Source organism: Heterocephalus glaber, unplaced genomic scaffold, assembly GCF_053883595.1.
Source record: "Heterocephalus glaber isolate CG9 unplaced genomic scaffold, H.glaber_assembly_v1.0 deba00001452, whole genome shotgun sequence".
Taxonomy (NCBI): domain Eukaryota; kingdom Metazoa; phylum Chordata; class Mammalia; order Rodentia; family Bathyergidae; genus Heterocephalus; species Heterocephalus glaber.
The window spans coordinates 696,744-715,166 of record NW_028258302.1 but is presented as its reverse complement, the minus strand read 5'-3'; the positions used below and the strand labels follow the sequence as shown (position 1 = coordinate 715,166).

General features: G+C 55.2%; 1 protein-coding gene across 24 annotated transcripts in view; it reads left to right on the top strand.

The window, feature by feature from the left end:
- The window catches only part of Ptprf (protein tyrosine phosphatase receptor type F), an 86,294-nt gene that overhangs the window by 55,739 nt on the left and 12,132 nt on the right, over positions 1 to 18,423 (top strand). For 7 of the 24 annotated variants that reach the window (XM_087214943.1, XM_004871876.3, XM_004871883.3 and 4 more), the window contains 14 exons: positions 812 to 1,393; positions 1,587 to 1,723; positions 2,189 to 2,333; positions 5,591 to 5,896; positions 6,479 to 6,672; positions 9,987 to 10,013; positions 11,337 to 11,454; positions 11,536 to 12,114; positions 12,798 to 12,895; positions 13,082 to 13,335; positions 13,415 to 13,508; positions 14,086 to 14,304; positions 14,645 to 14,799; positions 17,181 to 17,296. In XM_087214943.1, the coding sequence (XP_087071069.1) occupies positions 812 to 1,393; positions 1,587 to 1,723; positions 2,189 to 2,333; positions 5,591 to 5,896; positions 6,479 to 6,672; positions 9,987 to 10,013; positions 11,337 to 11,454; positions 11,536 to 12,114; positions 12,798 to 12,895; positions 13,082 to 13,335; positions 13,415 to 13,508; positions 14,086 to 14,304; positions 14,645 to 14,799; positions 17,181 to 17,296 (3,024 nt within the window). The remainder of the gene's footprint in view (positions 1 to 811; positions 1,394 to 1,586; positions 1,724 to 2,188; positions 2,334 to 5,590; positions 5,897 to 6,478; positions 6,673 to 9,986; positions 10,014 to 11,336; positions 11,455 to 11,535; positions 12,115 to 12,797; positions 12,896 to 13,081; positions 13,336 to 13,414; positions 13,509 to 14,085; positions 14,305 to 14,644; positions 14,800 to 17,180; positions 17,297 to 18,423) is intronic. The other 17 variants (XM_087214942.1, XM_087214938.1, XM_087214935.1 and 14 more) reach the window with 7 other exon arrangements.

Sequence of the window (18,423 nt, the reverse complement as noted above, 5' to 3'; positions counted from 1 at the left end):
GCCTCTTGAGTGCTGGGTTTAGAGGTGTGTGCCACCACGCTTAGCTAGTCCCTTTTAAGAGAGGGTGAGAGAGCTGTTGCTAGTCCCTTTGCTCTGAAGATACAGATGTGGACCCTCACTGTAGTCCCCCTGGGCTGCTGGCCACCACCCTCTGCATCTACCCTTCTGTTGCTGGGTCCATCTTCTCAGGCCTTAGCCTTGTAAGGCTTTTCCTCCCTATAACCCCTTCCAAGAAGATTCCATGGATTTCTTTGGACCTCAGCGCCTTCTTCCTGTTGTCTTTTCCATGATTATTACCAGCTCATTTATTGACTCACTGAAGTATAAGCCCCGTGAGAGCAGGGGTGTGATCAAGTGGTATCGTGGCCCCACTGCAGTCAATGCCTGCTACTTAATGGGTTCTCGGTGGTTATTGACTGCATGTGGGCCTGGTGACTTCTTCACCTTCAGTTTGAGCCAAGGCATGGGATCTTCTGAGGCCAACAGTCTTCTTGACCTTTCTGAACTCCAGAGCCAGTGCCTTGGGAAACATCTTCCTGTCTCGCCCATTGCCCATACTCGCTACAAGGTGGGCAAGATTGAGCTTCAGAGGCAAGTCTGCTACCTATTCTGGGTGCTTCCATCTGCACAGGATCCTGAAGGCCACATCCCCTCTGGGTACCCTCAAAAGTCACCATAAACATTTCAGGCCATCCTTCAAAGTGGGCTGTGGTTGTCAGCCACACTGTGGTGGCCACACAGGTTCACTTGCTAAGATTGGTTTCTGAGGTCATGACTTCGGGCAGCCCTGAGTCTTCCATTTTGTCCCCAGCTCTCCCAAAGCCACCGATTGATCTTATAGTGACAGAGACAACTGCCACCAGCGTCACCCTGACCTGGGACTCTGGGAATTCAGAGCCTGTGTCCTACTACGGCATCCAGTACCGAGCAGCTGGCACAGAGAGCCCCTTCCAGGAGGTGGATGGTGTGGCCACCACCCGCTACAGCATTGGCGGCCTCAGCCCTTTCTCTGAATATGTCTTTCGAGTGCTGGCAGTAAACAGCATCGGCCGAGGGCCACCCAGTGAGGTGGTGCGTGCACACACCGGAGAACAGGCACCCTCCAGCCCTCCACGCCGTGTGCAGGCCCGCATGCTGAGCGCCAGCACCATGCTGGTGCAGTGGGAGCCTCCCGAGGAGCCCAATGGCATGGTGCGGGGATACCGTGTCTATTACACCCCAGACTCTCGTCGCCCTCTGAGTTCCTGGCACAAGCACAACACTGATGCAGGGCTTTTCACCACTGTGGGCAGCCTGCTGCCTAGCATCACCTACAGCCTGCGCGTCCTCGCTTTCACTGCCGTGGGTGACGGCCCACCCAGCCCCACCATCCAGGTCAAGACACAGCAGGGAGGTAGGTGGGACTGTCTGCTAGGAACAGCCAGCGGCAGTTTGTCGGGGCCACCCTCAGACCAAGAGCTTGGGAGCTCAGGGAGGACGAGAGCACTGTATTCTATAGCTGCATGGTCACAGCAGGTGTAGGATGAGGGTGGGAAGGTGGCCTTAGGGTGCATCAGTGCTGACGGTACCTGGTGTGGGCATTACAGTTCCCGCGCAGCCCGTGGACTTCCAGGCTGAGGCTGAGTCAGACACTAGGATCCAGTTGTCATGGCTGCTGCCACCACAGGAGCGGATCGTCAAGTATGAGCTGGTGTACTGGGCAGCAGAGGATGAAGGCCAGCAGGTGAGCCATGGGCTGGGGATGGTGAAGGGTGGAGTGGGTCTTCCTGGTCCCAGAGGGTCTGTGATGGGTTCACCCAGGCAAGCTGTTGTAGATTCTGTGGTTCATGTGGGCACAGCCTCTAGGGTTTTTCCTTAGAGTTTTGAGGCTCACATTTTGTAGGCTTTGCCCCCACACCCTAATGCTTGGGGCAGAGTTCCTAGGATCTGTTGTGGCTCACCTGACACTGGCACAGCCCTAAAGTTACCCTGGAGCCAGATGTCCCTCGTAGCTTCCATGACCTGTGTGGTCTGTGGAGCATGTGGGCTCCGAGCTGGTTGGCATGTTTCTTGTGAGGTCCAGGTGACCTTCTGGGGAGCGTGTCCTGGAGACTTGGTGGGCCTTTGGGCAGGCTACAGCCTGTGTGGGAACAACCTCTAAGTGGCCTTTGAGGTCAGAGTAGTCAGTGAGTGCTCCCTGCTCTTCCAGCACAAGGTGACCTTCGACCCCACCTCCTCCTACACCCTGGAGGACCTGAAGCCTGACACGCTGTACCGCTTCCAGCTGGCTGCCCGCTCCCACATGGGGGTGGGTGTCCTCACCCCCACCATAGAGGCCCGCACAGCACAGTCTAGTAAGTGTCTCTTGCGGCCACTGCCTGTCACCCCTGGGCTGGGACATGTACCCTTCCCCTTCAGCTAGGCGGGTGGTCAGGTCTACTGGGTCCCACAATGGCCTCTGGTCTGGCTTGAGTCTGGACCCCAAGAAAAGAACCGGTAAGTGCTCCCTACTCTGTGTCCAGGTGGCAGCTGCCCTCCTGCTCCCTGCCCAGTCCCCTTTCCTTCCCTTCCCTTCCCCCTACCCTCTGCCCAGGTAAGTTGTGTCTGTGGCCCATCGCTATTCTCCATCCTCCTTACCTGGGTCACACAGTGACTTGGTGGGCCTGCCATGTTCCAGACCTGCTTTGGCGGCTGTCTTCCTTCCCCATAGCCCTACATCTCATCTCCCTCATCACCCACATCCCCTTCCTCATAGCACCACGAGGATTACATGTGAGCCATGCACTCAGGGACAGGACTGTGAGAATGTAACTGTGTGTTGGAGCAAGCCCCCTTCCCTGCGTGAGGAGCCACATCGTTTCTCTGACCACTGGCTGATGTTGTATGCTACTGTATTCTGTGTGTATGAGATCTGTGGCTGTGTATGTGGCAACTCCTGTGAGCATGTAGGACCACACCAGGCCATGTAGCACCTACGTGTGTCAGTGGATATTGGTGTGGCTGCCTGTCTCTGTTGGTAACTCTGTGACTGTTTAAGGGTTGCTGTAGCTCTGCAGATGACAGAGGGTGTTTGTGACTGTGTGTGATGTGGATCACACAACCACATGGGCCACTGTCATGAAGCTATTTGATAATGTGGCCATGGTATGATTGTGGCTGGCTGATGCCAGTTGATAACCTAAACATGGCAGTGTCCATGAAGACATATGATGTGGGACTGTTTGCCTGGACTGGTGATACCCAGAGGCTGCCTGTGACCTTGTATGCATGGGTTCATTCTAGAAGCACCTGCCACGATCCTGCTAGATATGGTGAAGAGCTGGCAGCATTACCAGATGGCACGGCCTCTGCCTACCTGACCCTGCAGTCACGTGAGGCAGACAGGATACACTTGTAATTACCCACATGAGCTTCTAATTACATTTGTTTGGAGTGAGATGAAGACCAATGAGCTCCTCTAGTGAGGGGTCAGGGAGAGCTGCCTTGGGGAATTGACACTTTCCTAAGGCCCATAGCAAGGGTAGGAGCCAACTGGCTAAGGGAGCAGGACCGTGGGGCACAGAGGCCTCAGGCAGGGAGTTTGTAGGCCTGGAGGCTGTGGGGCCTAGATGTTGTGAGGCTGTGCTCAGGGGCAAGCAGTAGGCCTGCATGGCTGGAACAGCCACAGTAGTCAGGGCCAAGGGCTTGAGGGCTGGCTTTGGATAATCTGTGAGAATGAACAGGGCAGCCCTAGAGGAAGCATGAGACCACTAGGAAGCTTTGTGGCAGTCTAGGCAAAGGAGGGTACCTCAGATGAGGTGGTGGTAGGTTTGGGATTTGGGAATGGAGTAGGAAGCAGGTGCTGGAAAGAGGGTATTGGAGATGCATCTTGTTTCTGGTAGATGAGGCCTGGACACGAGTGCCACCCTCAGGACTGAAAACGGGTGGCAGGTTCAAGATGCCGTGTCCTGTCCAAGGAGGGATGTGTGTCAGGCCCTTGGCTGGAGAAAGATCTCAGAAGACTGGAGATAGGAGGAAATCCAGGAGAAGCAAGAGTATCTTAGAGGGTGGAAGGAGAGGAAGTTTCGAGAGGCATGCCAGAGGTGGTATGGTCAGGAACAGAGGGCCACAAGCCTTCCCAGTGGACCTAGTGGTGTGGAGGAGTGGGCCTGGGCCGGAGTTGTGGCCACATGGTGGACTATGCAGGAGGTGAGAAAGTAGGACAGCAGGCTCAGAGTCTGTCAAGCTCAGCTGTGAGGATCACTACTATAGCTGGAGGGGTCTGTAGTACTGTGGGTGGGGTTTGCATGTAAGGTGGGAAAATGTTACTGGGAGAGAGTGTACAAGACAAAATAGGAAGCATGGAAAGGAGAAGGAGAACTGGTGGAGGCTTAGGGGCCAGGATAAGGAGGAAGAACATGGATGATGAGAAGGCTTACCCTTGGGCAGGGCAGCAGGACTCTCCATTCTTGAGAGAGAATCAAAACCAATGCAGGTAGTTAGGTGGGTTTGGTGACAAGAGACAGAGGGAGCTGCCAGGGAGGCTAAGTTTTCTCCACAAAGCAGGAGAGAGGTTGTGTGCTGGGAGTCCCAGAGAGCTGGAGGTTTAGGGAGTGTAGAGGAGGTTGAGTGTGTCCCTTATCAGGTGGCTGAATGAGATGGGTGGCAAGTGGATACGGGCAGGCAGCATGGAGACCCCAGGGAGGTACCTTTTCCTACCCTCCCCAGTCACTCACTGCTTGGTGCGGGCCTGGCAGAGATGAAAAGGTGAGGACCTGAGATTTGGGGTGTTGGTGAGAGTGGTGAGCTGGTAGACTTTGGAGTTGAGGCTGAATATCAAGGACAGTAAGGACCAGAGTGGGTGGATGATTGTCCCAAAGATAGAAAAGTAGTAGTTCTGGGGACCTGGAGTAGCTGGGCTGGAACAAGAGGTAGGGGTCTGTGGGGGGAAGGTAGGAGGCCAGTTTTGGAGGTAGCATCATTCCCACAGTGGCACTGTACTGGCCGTGACCACAGCCATATAGGGAGGAGAAAACTCTGGAAATGAGGAGCTCTGGGGCCAGTGAGTCTACCTGTGTGCTGAAGTCACCCAGACGGGATGATGGCAGAACTTGAGTGGAGAGGATCCCCTGCATTAGCAGCTGGGTCCTCCCTAGGCATGGAGTTTGGGAATGTCACTGGGTACATTGTCTTCAAACCTTAGGGGCCACAGGCCATCCTTGTGTCTAGCCCCCAGTGTCCAGGCTCAGGCACAGAGACTCTGTTCAGGCAGGCACTAGTCAGGGCAGCCTTCCACCAAAAGAGTCCTTTGGGCAACTTGTCCTCAGAACATTCTGATTTGTGTATATCTGATAAATGTGTTTTGTGCAGGACGGCGTATGTATGGGAGAGACACTGGTAGAACTCCGTGTGTGTGTGTGTGTGTGTGTGTGTGTGCGCGCGTGCCTGTAGTTCATAGGGAGCAAGGCTGTCCTGGCAACAGTGGTGACAGTATGTCTTTAGGGACTCTGATGGCAATTTCAGCACTTTGGGTAGCCTTCCTGGGTGAGTCTCCAGTCTACTGTGACTTGGTCACCATGCCTGTGATCCCCACCCTCCATCTGCCTGCTTTCCCCCCATTTGTCTTCCCTAGCCCCCTCCGCCCCTCCCCAGAAGGTGACATGTGTGAGCACGGGCTCCACCACGGTCCGGGTAAGTTGGGTCCCACCACCGGCCGACAGCCGCAACGGTGTTATCACCCAATACTCCGTGGCCTATGAGGCAGTGGACGGCGAAGACCACAGGCGGCATGTGGTGGATGGCATCAGCCGCGAGCATTCCAGCTGGGACCTGGTGGGCCTGGAGAAGTGGACCGAGTACCGGGTGTGGGTGCGGGCACACACAGATGTGGGGCCCGGTCCTGAGAGCAGCCCGGTGCTGGTGCGCACCGACGAGGACGGTAGGCAGCCATGCGGCGTGAGGTGGGGCAGGGGTGGGAAGGCAGACTGCCCCAGGCACCACCCACCGAGCACCAGGGCCTTTCCTCCATTAGCCCGGGCAGACTCATCTCCTGGCACAGGCTTAATGGCCCAAATTGGGGAGGTGTAGCTAACGGGACATAACCCATGCAAAAGTCCCAGGCTTTGGGGTGTGTCCAGGCCAACTGAATCCGTAAAAAGCAAAAGTAGCCCCACCTAAGATTTGAGAGGTCAAAACTAGGAAGACCAGTGTGCAAGAGAGTCTCCAGTCTCTGCCTTGGTGGACATTGGCATGTAGGACCTGAAAGGGTTGGGTTGGGGCTTGCCGCCACTTGGTCCTCCAGGTCTGCCCTCCTTACCAAGGGAGGTAGGCCTGCCAGAGGAGTTGGCAGGGCTGCTTCTGGGCTCTTCTCTGCTGCGGGCAGACAGCAGGTTCCTCACTTGGCCACAGGGCCTTTCCTGGGGGAGGTGGGGTACAGTGGCGAGACCTTGAAGTCTCCTCTGCCCACCTGCACCAGGGTCAATACCATCAGGCCTGACTTTCTTCTCTACCTGGCCCCCAGTGCCTAGCGGGCCACCGCGGAAGGTGGAGGTGGAACCACTGAACTCCACTGCTGTGCATGTCTCCTGGAAGCTGCCTGTCCCCAGCAAGCAACATGGTCACATCCGTGGCTACCAGGTCATCTATGTTCGGTTAGAGAATGGTGAACCCCGAGGCGCACCCATCATTCAGGACGTCATGCTAGCTGAGCCCCAGGTGTGCAATTGCATGGTGGTGGGTAGAAGGGTGTCCAGACAGCAGTGTGCACTGCTTCCTCTTTGGATCCCACATATGCTTCCCTCCCATGCCTGCCGTGGGAGGTTCTGCGGCTGCCTTTTCTGCTATTGACACCAGAGATGCCCTGCTGTATTGGGGGTGAAGGCACAGGGATCTGCAGGTGAGAGCCGAGTTCCAGGGATTCCTCCTTTCCTGTCTGGGCAGCCCAAGCTGTGCCAGCTCAAGCCTTGCCAGCCTCATCTGCCCTGGTAGCAAACTAACCTGTCGGGGTCTCAGTTCAGCCACCAGTGCTTACAATGAGGGGTTTTGTCTTCACAGACCCCAGGCTCCATGCCATGCTGTCCAGGCTCCAGCTTCATGGTTTGTAGGAAGCATGTTCACTGGAGAGACTGGGCTGTGCCTTTGAGATATGCTCTTCTCCCAGGCAGTGCTGCGCTAAACAGTGGCTCCTGCCACAACCAGAAGCAGATAGGGACTGTGTCTGTGTCTTCATCCTCTTCAGCCGTAGGCCTGTGGCCTGGTGCTGAGCTCTGTGAATAGCCAAGCTGAGGGTTCTCCTCATGACCCCCTTTCCCAGGATGGCTCAGCTCCTGATCTTTATCTCAGGGATTAGGCCAGCCAGCCTCATACTTCCCACTGTGAACTTCTGTCTTCTTGGGGGTAGGGGTTCAGCCAGTGAGCTTGGGGTGAGGACCTTGGGGTATTCTGATCGTTGCTTGTTATTCAGATAAGCAGTTAAGAGGTTATAGAGTGGCCAGAATTGTGCAGCAAGTGGGTGACTAAACTTGGATAAGCCAAGTTTCCAGACCCTTAGGAAAAGGCTTTGAGCCTCCTTCCAAAATATTCTGCTTAAGCGTCAGAACACCTGGTGTGGTCTGCTCTCAGGTTCCCCAGCCTGAATCAGAGTCTGGGGAGCTTCAGGGACCAATGTTGAGCGAATCCCAAGGGAAGGAGGCTAGGTTCCTGCCCTGTCTAGCTTCTCACCCCTCCCCGGGTTGAGAACAGAGGTATAAGCATGTACCCCATTTCCTATGGGGTATGTTAAGGGGCAGGGACACCCACATACACAGCAGCCTTCATTCCTCTCGCTGGGCTCAATCTCCTGAAACGAAATTCCTTTTTGCTCAGAGGGTGCCTTGTTTTCCTCTCAGCATGCCCAGTGCTGAGGGATCAGGAGTGGAGGCGGAGGGCATGTGTACCCGCCTGCATTCCTGGGGCAGGTTCAGGGCTCCTCATGGAGCCTGAGCAGACACACCCACCCAGAAACATCCCGGGAATGGGCTCCCTCGGTCCCTCCCATCCCAAGAAACTAGCGCCACAGCTGCAGCCAGTGGGGTTTCAGGGAAGCCACTTCGGGTGCCCCGTTCTGGTCCTGAGCTGTTTGGAAGGGAACTGGGCCAAAGGATCAAGCACACTAACCTCTAGCCCCATGTCCTTGGCAGGGAGTGGACTGAAGCCCAGGCTTGGGGAGGCCACTGAAGAGAGAGGGCTTGCCCTTTGGCCTTCTGGGGACTGGGTCATTCTGCTCCAAGTCAGTAGGAGAATAGATGGGGCCTGGTCTCCAGCCTGGCCACAGGGCCCGGTTGTCCCTTGTTTCTCTATCAAGGACATCACAGCCTATCCTCCACCTAATAGCACCATCTGCTCAGCCCAGAACCCCCACAAGTTCGGGAGAAACCATGTGATAATAGGCCCCCCTCATCCCCCACCCCTCAATGTATAGCCAGACCTGTCTCTTCTCATGCTGCCTCTGTGTCAGGCTTGTCGTTCTTTTTTTTTTTTTTTTTTTTTTTGTACCGGGGATTGAGTGTGGGTCCTTGCGCTTTCGAGGCAGGCGGCAGAACCACTGAGCTAAATCCCCAGTCCTTGTTTCTTCTTTTAAAAACATTTTTCTTGTGGTGCTGGGGATCAAACCCAGCATCCTGCAGATGCCAGGCAGGTACTTTGCCACTAAGCTACATCGCCAGCTCCAGGCTTGTTGCTATTTTTTATGGAGTCTTGATTTGCTCTCCCTGTCTCCTTTTGTTCCTTTTTTCACGGCCTGTCTCTCTTCTCACTGCTCTAGTTTTGTCTAGCCCAATCTCTCTCTCCTCTCTCCTCCCCTCCTACCCCTGCCACTCATCCAACTCCTTCCTTGCCTCCCTCTCCACTTTGTTCCATTCTCTTTGTCTTTCCCCTTTGCTCGCTGCTTGTAACATGAGAGAGGTACCATGTGAGATCCCCATCCTCAGGCCTGGCTTACACAGTCCCAGTCTCTCTTACAAGCAAGGAAACAGCCAGAACTGGGTCCAGCTCCACCCTGCAAATGTGTCTGTGGCCATTAGGGACCTATCTAGCCTCTTCCCGTGTTCTCTTCCAGACACTTTGCAACAGAGCTTGCCAAAAGATGACAAATTTAAGCCGCGCTATCACTGGGACCAGGAGACAGACCAGGCCAGCTATAAGGGCAGTTGGGCCAGGAGACCCCAAGACCTCTTCTGGCCTGGAATTGGCATGGACCACTTTCCTCTCTGTAGTTTACCAGCCAGCCACAAGCCCTCCAGAGCCACAGGGCCTCAGAATGGAGGCCTTCAGCTCCTCTACCTGTCCAAGCACCTGCACACACCAGGGATCTGAGTTTACCAGGATATAGCAACACTGCCAGCCCTGAAACTGATCTTCCTAGCTTGATTCTTAGGTACCTGCAAGAGGGAACCGGGTTGTAGGGAGCTCTTTCTGCCTACGGGGCAAGGCCCAGGCTCTGACCCAGGCACTCATGCCCTTGATAGTCTTGCTGGCCAGCCTGTCCCAGCCACAGTGCAGCTCTCCTGTCCTGGAAGACTCCTCATGCCCAGTGACTATTTTGTTGTCCCAGCTGGTACTTTTGAGATTGAAAGGAGACACTGAATAGTCATACCAAGATAAGCATAGGTCTGGACTATCCCAGGCAAACCAGAGTGTGTGGTCACCCCCTTACCCCTCAAGGGTTAGGGTTAGGGTTTCTTCTCCCTGTGCTGTCAAGCCCACCCTCACATCTGGCAGCCTTTCCCACAGAGTACCTCTGCCTGGCCTGCGGGTGCCCCCTCTCCCTTTAGACGGTCTACTCTCCAGCCTACCTCCTTAGCCTCCTTGGCCTTGGGACATGGTGCCCAGTGAGGCAGGGACTCAGATCCTTGACGGAGTTGCCCTGGGTTATTATCACCATGGGCACTTTAGCAGCCCAATCCATCCATCTGTCCTCCATGAGCCAGGCTGTCTCCCAGCCAGACTCCTTCACCATCCTGTTTCCCTTTCTCTCCCTTTCCCGCGGTCAGTGGCAGCCAGAGGAGTCCGAGGACTATGTAAGTAACAGGTGTTTGAACACGGGCAAGATTGGGTCAGGCTGGGCTCATGGGACACTCCCCCTCTCCCTTCTTTCCTCCCAGCCTGTGTTGCCAAGTTCCACAGGGCACCAGCCACATCCAGAGAAAATTGGCATTTAGATGCCAGTACCAAGCTGAGCAGTGATTGGCATTTCCTCTAATCCTACTTCTTGCCTGTCGAGTAGCAATTTGAGGCCAATGTTCGTGATCGACCAGGGCCTGGCCCCTGCTCTGGCCACACATCGATGGAGTTAAATCCAATCCTGATCATTAGGCCTTATTGATCCCTGGAGTGAAAAATCACCTGCCCAGGGCCCAAGCTGGGAGAAGAGTCTATAGAGAGATGGGTCCAACATTGGTGCTACTGGAACCCCAGCCCTGGGAGACCCTCCAGCTGGGGTAGGAGGGGACCTTAGAAGGGTCATTGGCAGCTGAAGTGACCCCACTTGAGGCTTGAGCTGGAGGGACACCAGGGTTGGTGGCAACAGCCCTGTTCCCACTGCACGGTGGTTCCTTTCCTTCTTCCCATTTTTCTCTCTGTGTGTCGTGGCTTGGCTTCCTGTGGTGCGTTTCCGCATGTCCTGAAATGATGCCTTTGCTGGAAGTGGGTGTATGGATATGATCTGCCAGGGTAGAGGGCATGCCTGGGTTGATTGCTCAGCCATCAGTGGGAACAGGCAGAGAGTATCTTCCTTGGGTGTGAGGGGTTGTCTTCCTCTCTTCCCCTACTCCTCCCTGATCTCAGGAGGCACTGTGGGCCGTGAACATTCTTAGAGTCAGTGGCCTAGGTGGTGGTCACCCATGTGGACCTGTAGGGCGGCACCCTGGCCCACCCCTCCACCCCCGCTCCTTGTGTGTCTGTTTACATTAGTGTCCATAAGTGGCCCTTCACCTGCTTGTGCAGGAGCAGCTGTAATCTACACTTGCATGCCAAGAGCCATGCAAGGTGTTGAGTGCGTGCGAGGCTCTGTGCCCAGCGTGTAAGTGTGTGTAGGGACCTCTGGAGGTGTCACTCACAGCACAATGGAGTAAAGGAAACAGTGTGGCCCTTTGTTCTTCTCTGAAAGGAAGAAAGAGCTTTTTGCCCCAGGCTTGCAGCTCTGGGATGGGCAGGTCCTCCCAGTCCACATCCCACCTGGTTGCGCTGCCTCTGGCAGACTCCAGCACTGCACAACCCCACCTCCTAAGACCTGTGGCCCTGTGTGCCTGGGCGATCGCTGCAGGTTAGAGTCCTGATGTGGCTGACCCAGTGTGGCCCCTTTCTGCACACTGTGATGGGAAATGGCCCTTCCCCCCCTCCAGGAAACCACCATCAGCGGCCTCACCCCAGAGACCACCTACTCCATTACTGTTGCTGCCTACACTACCAAAGGGGACGGTGCCCGAAGCAAGCCCAAAATTGTTACTACAACAGGAGCAGGTGAGTGAGGGGTCAGGGACAGAGCTGAGGATGGGCAGTGGGGGGGAGGGCAGCATAGGAGCCCCCTGCGTGGTTGTTTAGTCCCAGGCCGGCCCACGATGATCATCAGCACCACAGCCATGAACACTGCACTGCTTCAGTGGCACCCACCCAAGGAGCTGCCCGGAGAGCTGCTGGGCTATCGGCTGCAGTACCGCCGGGCCGATGAGACACAGCTCAACGTTATAGATTTTGGCAAAGATGACCAGCACTTTACAGTCACTGGCCTACACAAAGGGGCCACATATGTCTTCCGGCTTGCTGCCAAGAACCGAGCTGGCCCAGGTGAGGAGTTTGAGAAGGAGATCACGACCCCTGAGGATGTGCCCAGTGGCTTTCCCCAAAACCTACGAGTGACAGGATTGACCACATCTACCACGGAGCTGGCCTGGGACCCACCAGTGCTGGCGGAGAGGAACGGGCATATCGCCAATTACACTGTAGTGTACCGTGACATCAACAGCCAGCAGGAGCTACAGGACGTCACTGCTGACACCCACTTTACACTCTCCGGCCTCAAGCCGGATACCACTTATGACGTCAAGGTCCGCGCATATACCAGCAAAGGTGCCGGCCCACTCAGCCCCAGCATCCAGTCCCGGACCATGCCTGTGGAGCAAGGTGTGTGCTGTGGGCATGGTAGTGCCTGCCCAGGTGTGGCTGCGCCTGGGGACCTCTGCTGTCTTTGACCCACTGACCTCTGGCAACTGTGATCCACCAGCCTCTGCTGTGTGACTCTTCAATCTCATGACTGTGACCACTAACCTCTAGTGAATGGGCACCACATTCTTAGGTGTGTGACCCCTGACCTGTCCTTGACCTACTGACCTCTGCTGTGTGACCTTCCAATCTCTCGTGACCTTGACCCACGGGCTTCTTATGAGTGTATCACCATTCTTGGGTGTGCAACCTACTGATCTTTGGTGTTTGACACTAATCTCTTAGGGCCACGACCCACTTACCATAGTAAACATGCTCCACCTAGCTCTAGGATGTGGGCACATGCTTCTCATGACTAGGACCCCTTGACCTTTAGGCACTATGATCTGGTGTCTTGAGCTCAAGCTTTTCCCCACACTTTTCTGGACATTCTGGCTGTGGATGTGATGGCATCCCTACCCTGTTCAGTGCTCATTGCAAAAGAACTCAGGCTGGGAGTTGGGCGGTATGATTTGAAACTGGCTGGGAATGGGGATGCTTGGTTCTCTGCAGCCATCTTGAACACCTTGTGCCCTGAACAGTGTCTCATCCTCTAGCGCATTCACTCCTCAGCCCTAGCTCACTCCTTGTTTATGTCTTCGTAGTGTTTGCCAAGAACTTCCGTGTGGCTGCTGCAATGAAGACATCTGTGCTGCTCAGCTGGGAAGTCCCTGACTCCTACAAGTCAGCCGTACCCTTCAAGGTGGGTAAGGGCCACAGCCAGCCCAGACCAACATGCGTACCACCTGCTGGGTGCTATCATTCCAGTCCCAGCCTGCATGTGCATGTGTCTGTGACCTGGGGCCTGGTTGTGCGTGTGCTGTGCCCACAGGCCCAATCAGGAACCTCATGGAGAGGCCTTGACATACGCTGTTCCCATTCCCTGCAGATTCTGTACAATGGGCAGAGTGTAGAGGTGGACGGGCACTCGATGCACAAGCTGATCTCAGACCTGCAGCCCAACACAGAGTACTCATTTGTGCTCATGAACCGTGGCAACAGTGCAGGGGGCCTACAACACCTCGTGTCCATCCGCACAGCCCCTGACATCCTGCCACACAAGCCACTGCCTGCCTCGGCCTACATAGAGGATGGCCGCTTCACCCTCTCCATGCCCCCTGTGCAGGACCCCTCACTGGTCAGGTGTGCAGACGAGACTGGGTAAGGGATGGGACTGAGGCTGCTGGCGATGGCAGTCCTGATTGCTGTTCTACCCACCTAGGTGGTTCTACATTGTGGTGGTGCCCATTGACCGTGTGGGTGGGAACATACTGGAACCAAGATGGAGCACACCCGAGGAACTGAAGCTGGATGAGGTGCCTGGGGAGGGGAGCAGCTCCCATGACAGTGCCTGGCAATAGTCTGCAGTGGCTGACTTTCTCTGAGTGTTGCCCCAGTGGACCCCCCAATTGAAATCATTCTCCTGACTGCTCTGGCTGGCAGCCTGCTCTCCCTGGAGAGAGGGACTCTGAGGGGAACCCCCTGGGAGTGTTCAGAGAACTCCTGGAGGGCTTACAGAGAATTCCCGGAGGTGTCTGTCAAGAATCCCCTGGGGTGGGGAGCAGTGGAGACATGTTTGTAGCGCTGGAGAGGCCCAGGCCCTCTGGACTTAAGAGTCTCTTGGATACAAAGGCCATGGAGGGGCTGGAGTGAGCCCCCTGGAATATGTGGTGTCTCTGTCCTCCCAGGTAGTGTGGAAACTATCTCTCTAGTTAGGATGAATTTGCCTATTGGCCTCTTCTCATGAGATGGTTGGGAGAGTCCTGGCATTCCTCTGTCGGGGCAGTGAGCAGGCCAGCCTTGGGTCCCTGGTGTGGAAGGTAATGTCCCAGACCACAGCCCCAGGGCAGCATGCGCCAAGGCTCTGTGTGATTCCATGCTGTGTTCTCCCAGCTTCTGGAGGCCATTGAGCAGCGTGGTGAGTCACAGCAGCGGCGTCGGCGGCAGGCAGACCAGCTAAAGCCATATGTGGCAGCGCAAATGGATGTGCTCCCTGAGACCTTCACTCTGGGGGACAAGAAGACCTACCAGGGCTTCTACAACCAGCCACTCTCTTCAGACCTGAGTTACCAGTGCTTTGTACTCGCTTTCCTGAAGGAACCTGTGGATCAGGTCTGCCTGAGCTAGCTTGGCTCTCAGCACCCCAAGACCCCAGGCCTGACCCATCTCAAGCCTAGTCTCAAACACCAGGAGACCCCACGTTCAGGAACTCCGAGATCCCCAGCCTGAGGCAGCCCGTAAGACCTGTACTACATATCCCAAGACATTAGGCCACAGGATTCAGAAGGCCAGACCTAATTTAGTCCTAGGAACCCAATCTTGCGTCCAACCTCAGGTCTGCCTCTTAGGGTTTAGGAGACCAGGCCCAGGCCAGGCCCATGTAACCCAGCCCCCAAGCCCTGGCGTCTCACACTGAGCTTACAACCTGTGCTTTTTCTCCACTGGACCACAGAAGCGCTATGCCACCAGCCCCTACTCGGACGAGATTGTAGTCCAAGTGACACCAGCTCAGCAGCAAGAGGAACCGGAGATGCTGTGGGTGACAGGCCCCGTCCTGGCAGTCATTCTTATCATACTCATTGTCATCGCCATCCTTCTCTTTAAGAGGTGAGTGCTATACTCAGCTCTGGGGGACAGTACCTACCCGTCTCTTCTTGGCCCCTGTCTGGGTACAGTACATGAGGGTGTAAGTGCAGCTGTCCACCCTGGCCCATGGGCACAGTGGAAGCCAGGACCAGCAGAACCATTACTTACTTGGATGTGTGTGTCAGTCTGATGGGGAAACCTCTGTGTGTGTGTAAGCCTGGGTGTGAAGAGAGGCCGGGCTTCCTAAAGAGCGGTTCCATGTACATTCCCAGGCATGTCTGTCTGTCTCAGTTTTTATGGCTGTGAGTGTGTCTGTCTCTTCAGCTTCCAGACACCATTCTTTCCTGGTCTCCTAGCTTAAGCACTTTCCTTCTGCCACTACTCCAGCCTCAGTTACCTGCTTCGGCCTAGAGAGATCTAGACCCTATTGCAGGCCCACATCCCACAGAGAATCACTTAGCAGACATTCACTGAAGTCCCTTGTGCCAATCACATTCACAGCTATCTCGGTCTCTGTGTCTTTAACACTCAGTCCTCTCAACGTAGTTGCAGCCACCTGACCCTGGAGTCTTCCCCTTCCTGTCTACCTCGCAGCCTTCAAGGTGTTGGTGTTCAATTTCCAAGAAATTGAACATTTTCAACCTTATTGTAAAACCTTTTAATGACTCCCAATATGAAGCCCAGCCTCTTCAGCCTGACAGCAGTGCCCGTCTAGTCTGGTCCCTGCTCCGTCCTTGACATCATTGTATGGAACTAAGACAGTTCCAGGCAGGTGGAGGCTGAGCCTTCTCCTGCTCTGCAGCTCTCCCTTCCATATCCTGGCAGCTGCGTCTTCATCCTTTGATACACATTCCTGGCTCCAGTGCCTGGGAGGCCTTCTCTGGCTCCCGTCACTTACGCACAGCACTGTATCCTCCCCAGAATGTTCCACTGGACTCATGCTGGGCCTGCAGCCAAGTGTGCTAAGTATCCAGCTCCCAGCAGCACAGGGCCAAACACACAAGTGTGTCACAGAGCACCTGGCAGACGAGCGCATGCTAGTCCGTGTGTCTGACACAAATCTACAGGAGTGCCTGTCTCCCTGTGCCACCTCTCCCTTGCCCATCAGGGCCCGTGCTCCTACCTGGAGGCAGGTTGGACAGACCTGTGGGTGGGCTCTGAGCAGTAACCCCACAGCCTGTCAGCCCTGAGTGTCATGTGGGTGCCTTGTAAGGGTCTCATGGTGTCCCCCGTCATGTGCGGGCTGAGCGCGTGGCAGAAACAGTGACCATTCCTTTCTTCTGTCCTTGCCTGTCTTTCGGGACCTAGTAAACAAGAAAGGTAGGAGTCATTCTTTCTCTGCTCACACACCTCCCCCTCTACTTCTTATCCCTGTGCACATCTCAGGCCAGCAGGGAGGGACAGTGCTCTGACCGGAAGCCTTCTGGCCTGTGGCTTTAAGCAGCAAATCGTCCGGTCAGCACAGCAGGCTCCCTGGTTCGGGACGAGTCCTCACGGGCATGAGGGACAGGCTGTGTGTACTCTTGCCTGTTCAACTCTGGACCCTCTACCGAGGATGCTTCTGTGGGGCACGTGCACATGAAGCAGCCTCTGGTGTTGCCTAGAGTCCACAGCTCGCCAGAACCCTCCCCAGGCTTCCACCTCTCCAGGAAGTCCAGTTGCTGAAGGTGTCCATCTGACATACACACGCTCAAGCACGCTCACAGGTTCCTCTCCCCAGCACATGTGCACAGACCACAAGTGAGCCCAGGTGTTATTCAGCAGCTGGACCCTACAATCCAGTCATGGCAAAACTGTGGCACATGTGCCACAGGCAGCTGTTTGTTATCATTGAAAGCTCTAAATGGTTTGCCATCATTCTTGTAGTCCATCTGACCCCATCCTTCTGGATGGGGAAGCCGAGGCTAGTAAGAGAGAGGACTCTGCCCGGCTAGGGTGATGCCTTCCTGGTCCCTACCCTGCTGCTCTGAGCATTTACCCTGGTACCGCAAGATCCAGACAGCTGGGGCCCAGTCCCCTGTGGTGTTTGCGTATTTTCTGTGTCATTTGCATGTTTATTCCTTGTGGTTTCTGCTGCCTCAGCTGTTGCAGTCTTGGGGATAGCAGCCACTGCCCAGCAGTGACCTGGCTCCTGTCCAAAGGAGCCACCAGCCTCTGTGACCCCCTTCCTCCCTCAGCACTGCTCCTTCCGTCTGCTCCACACTACTGCTGTCTCCCTTCCCCATCCCTACCCTGTGTTCTCTCACGTTGAGACTGCTCTGCCCCTGGCTCCTCCATGCTCAGATGCCAGGATGAGGTGGGGCAGTGGTGGGGGCAGAGCTGTGGACACGGGGGCTTGGTGGCAGCCAGCTAGTCTTGGCTTGAACTTCAGGTTCTCACCACCTGTCCTCTGTCCTCTATAGGAAAAGGACCCACTCCCCATCATCAAAAGATGAGCAGTCGATTGGGCTGAAGGACTCCCTGCTGGCCCACTCCTCCGACCCTGTGGAGATGAGGAGGCTCAACTACCAGACTCCAGGTAACATGATTCTTGCTCTTCTTGCCTCCGGCCCAGTCAGGCCTGCAGGCCCTGTTCTGCAGGTCCTGGCTCTCCACTGAAGGACCCCAGCCGCATGCGCCCATTTCTTGCTGCTTTTCGTCCTTTTCGTGCTTCTATTTGGACTAAAATGAGTAAGATCCCTCTATCCAACAGCTGGACAGGCTCCCAAGGCCTAGTAGTCCCCTCAGGACAACAGAGCTGCATATTAGCCCCCGTGTGCCAATAGTGAAGGTCCCCGAATATGGGCTAGCAGGAGCCCCCAGAGGCCAGTCCATACCACATGATGGCCTGCCACATGAAAGAGCCGTGCTACTGTGAGAAATGCCCCACCGGACACCTGAGGGGCATGAGTGGCCCTTACCTGACCCTTCCCAGTGGCCAACTCCAACTTCACCATGCAAGGACAGGGACTCCAGTTCAAGGCTTGGTGCCTACCCTTTCTTCCCAACCACTCTCCTGTGCTGTCCAGCTGTGCCTTCTATTTGAAATGCCACCCCCTCACACACACTCCAGTGATACAACTCAGACCTCATCTCCCAGGAGAAGTTCCCACTTGGGCTTGGGTGTCTCAACTCCCAGAACCTCTGCTCCCATTGTGATGCTGCTCACAGAAGGCAGGAAGTGCCTCAGACACCATCTCTAAGCTCTGTGGCACCAGGAGCAGTGTCTTGTTCACCCCCTATTCTTGTATTCAGCGTGCAGTGGATTATGAACACACAAGGGAATGAAGGAATGAATTAACATGCACACACACACACACACACAGTGAGTATGTATGTGTGAGCTGGATATTACCACATAGCACATTACACCAAAACTTAGTGACTTAAAACAATAATAATTAGGTATTATCTCTCAGTTGCTGTGAGTCAGGAATTCAGCAGGGCACAGCAGGAGCAGCATCTCTGTTCCAGAATGTCTGGGCCCTCAGCTGGAAGACTCAAAGGCTAGGAGCTAGGATCTTTCTAAAGCAGAGGTTGGAAAACTTTGGCTTTTGACCAAATACAGCCCACCACCTATATTTGTAAATAAAGTTTTCCTGGAATTCAGCCACACCCATTCATTTCTGTGTATGTGTAGCTACAGAGGCAGACTAAAGTAGGTGT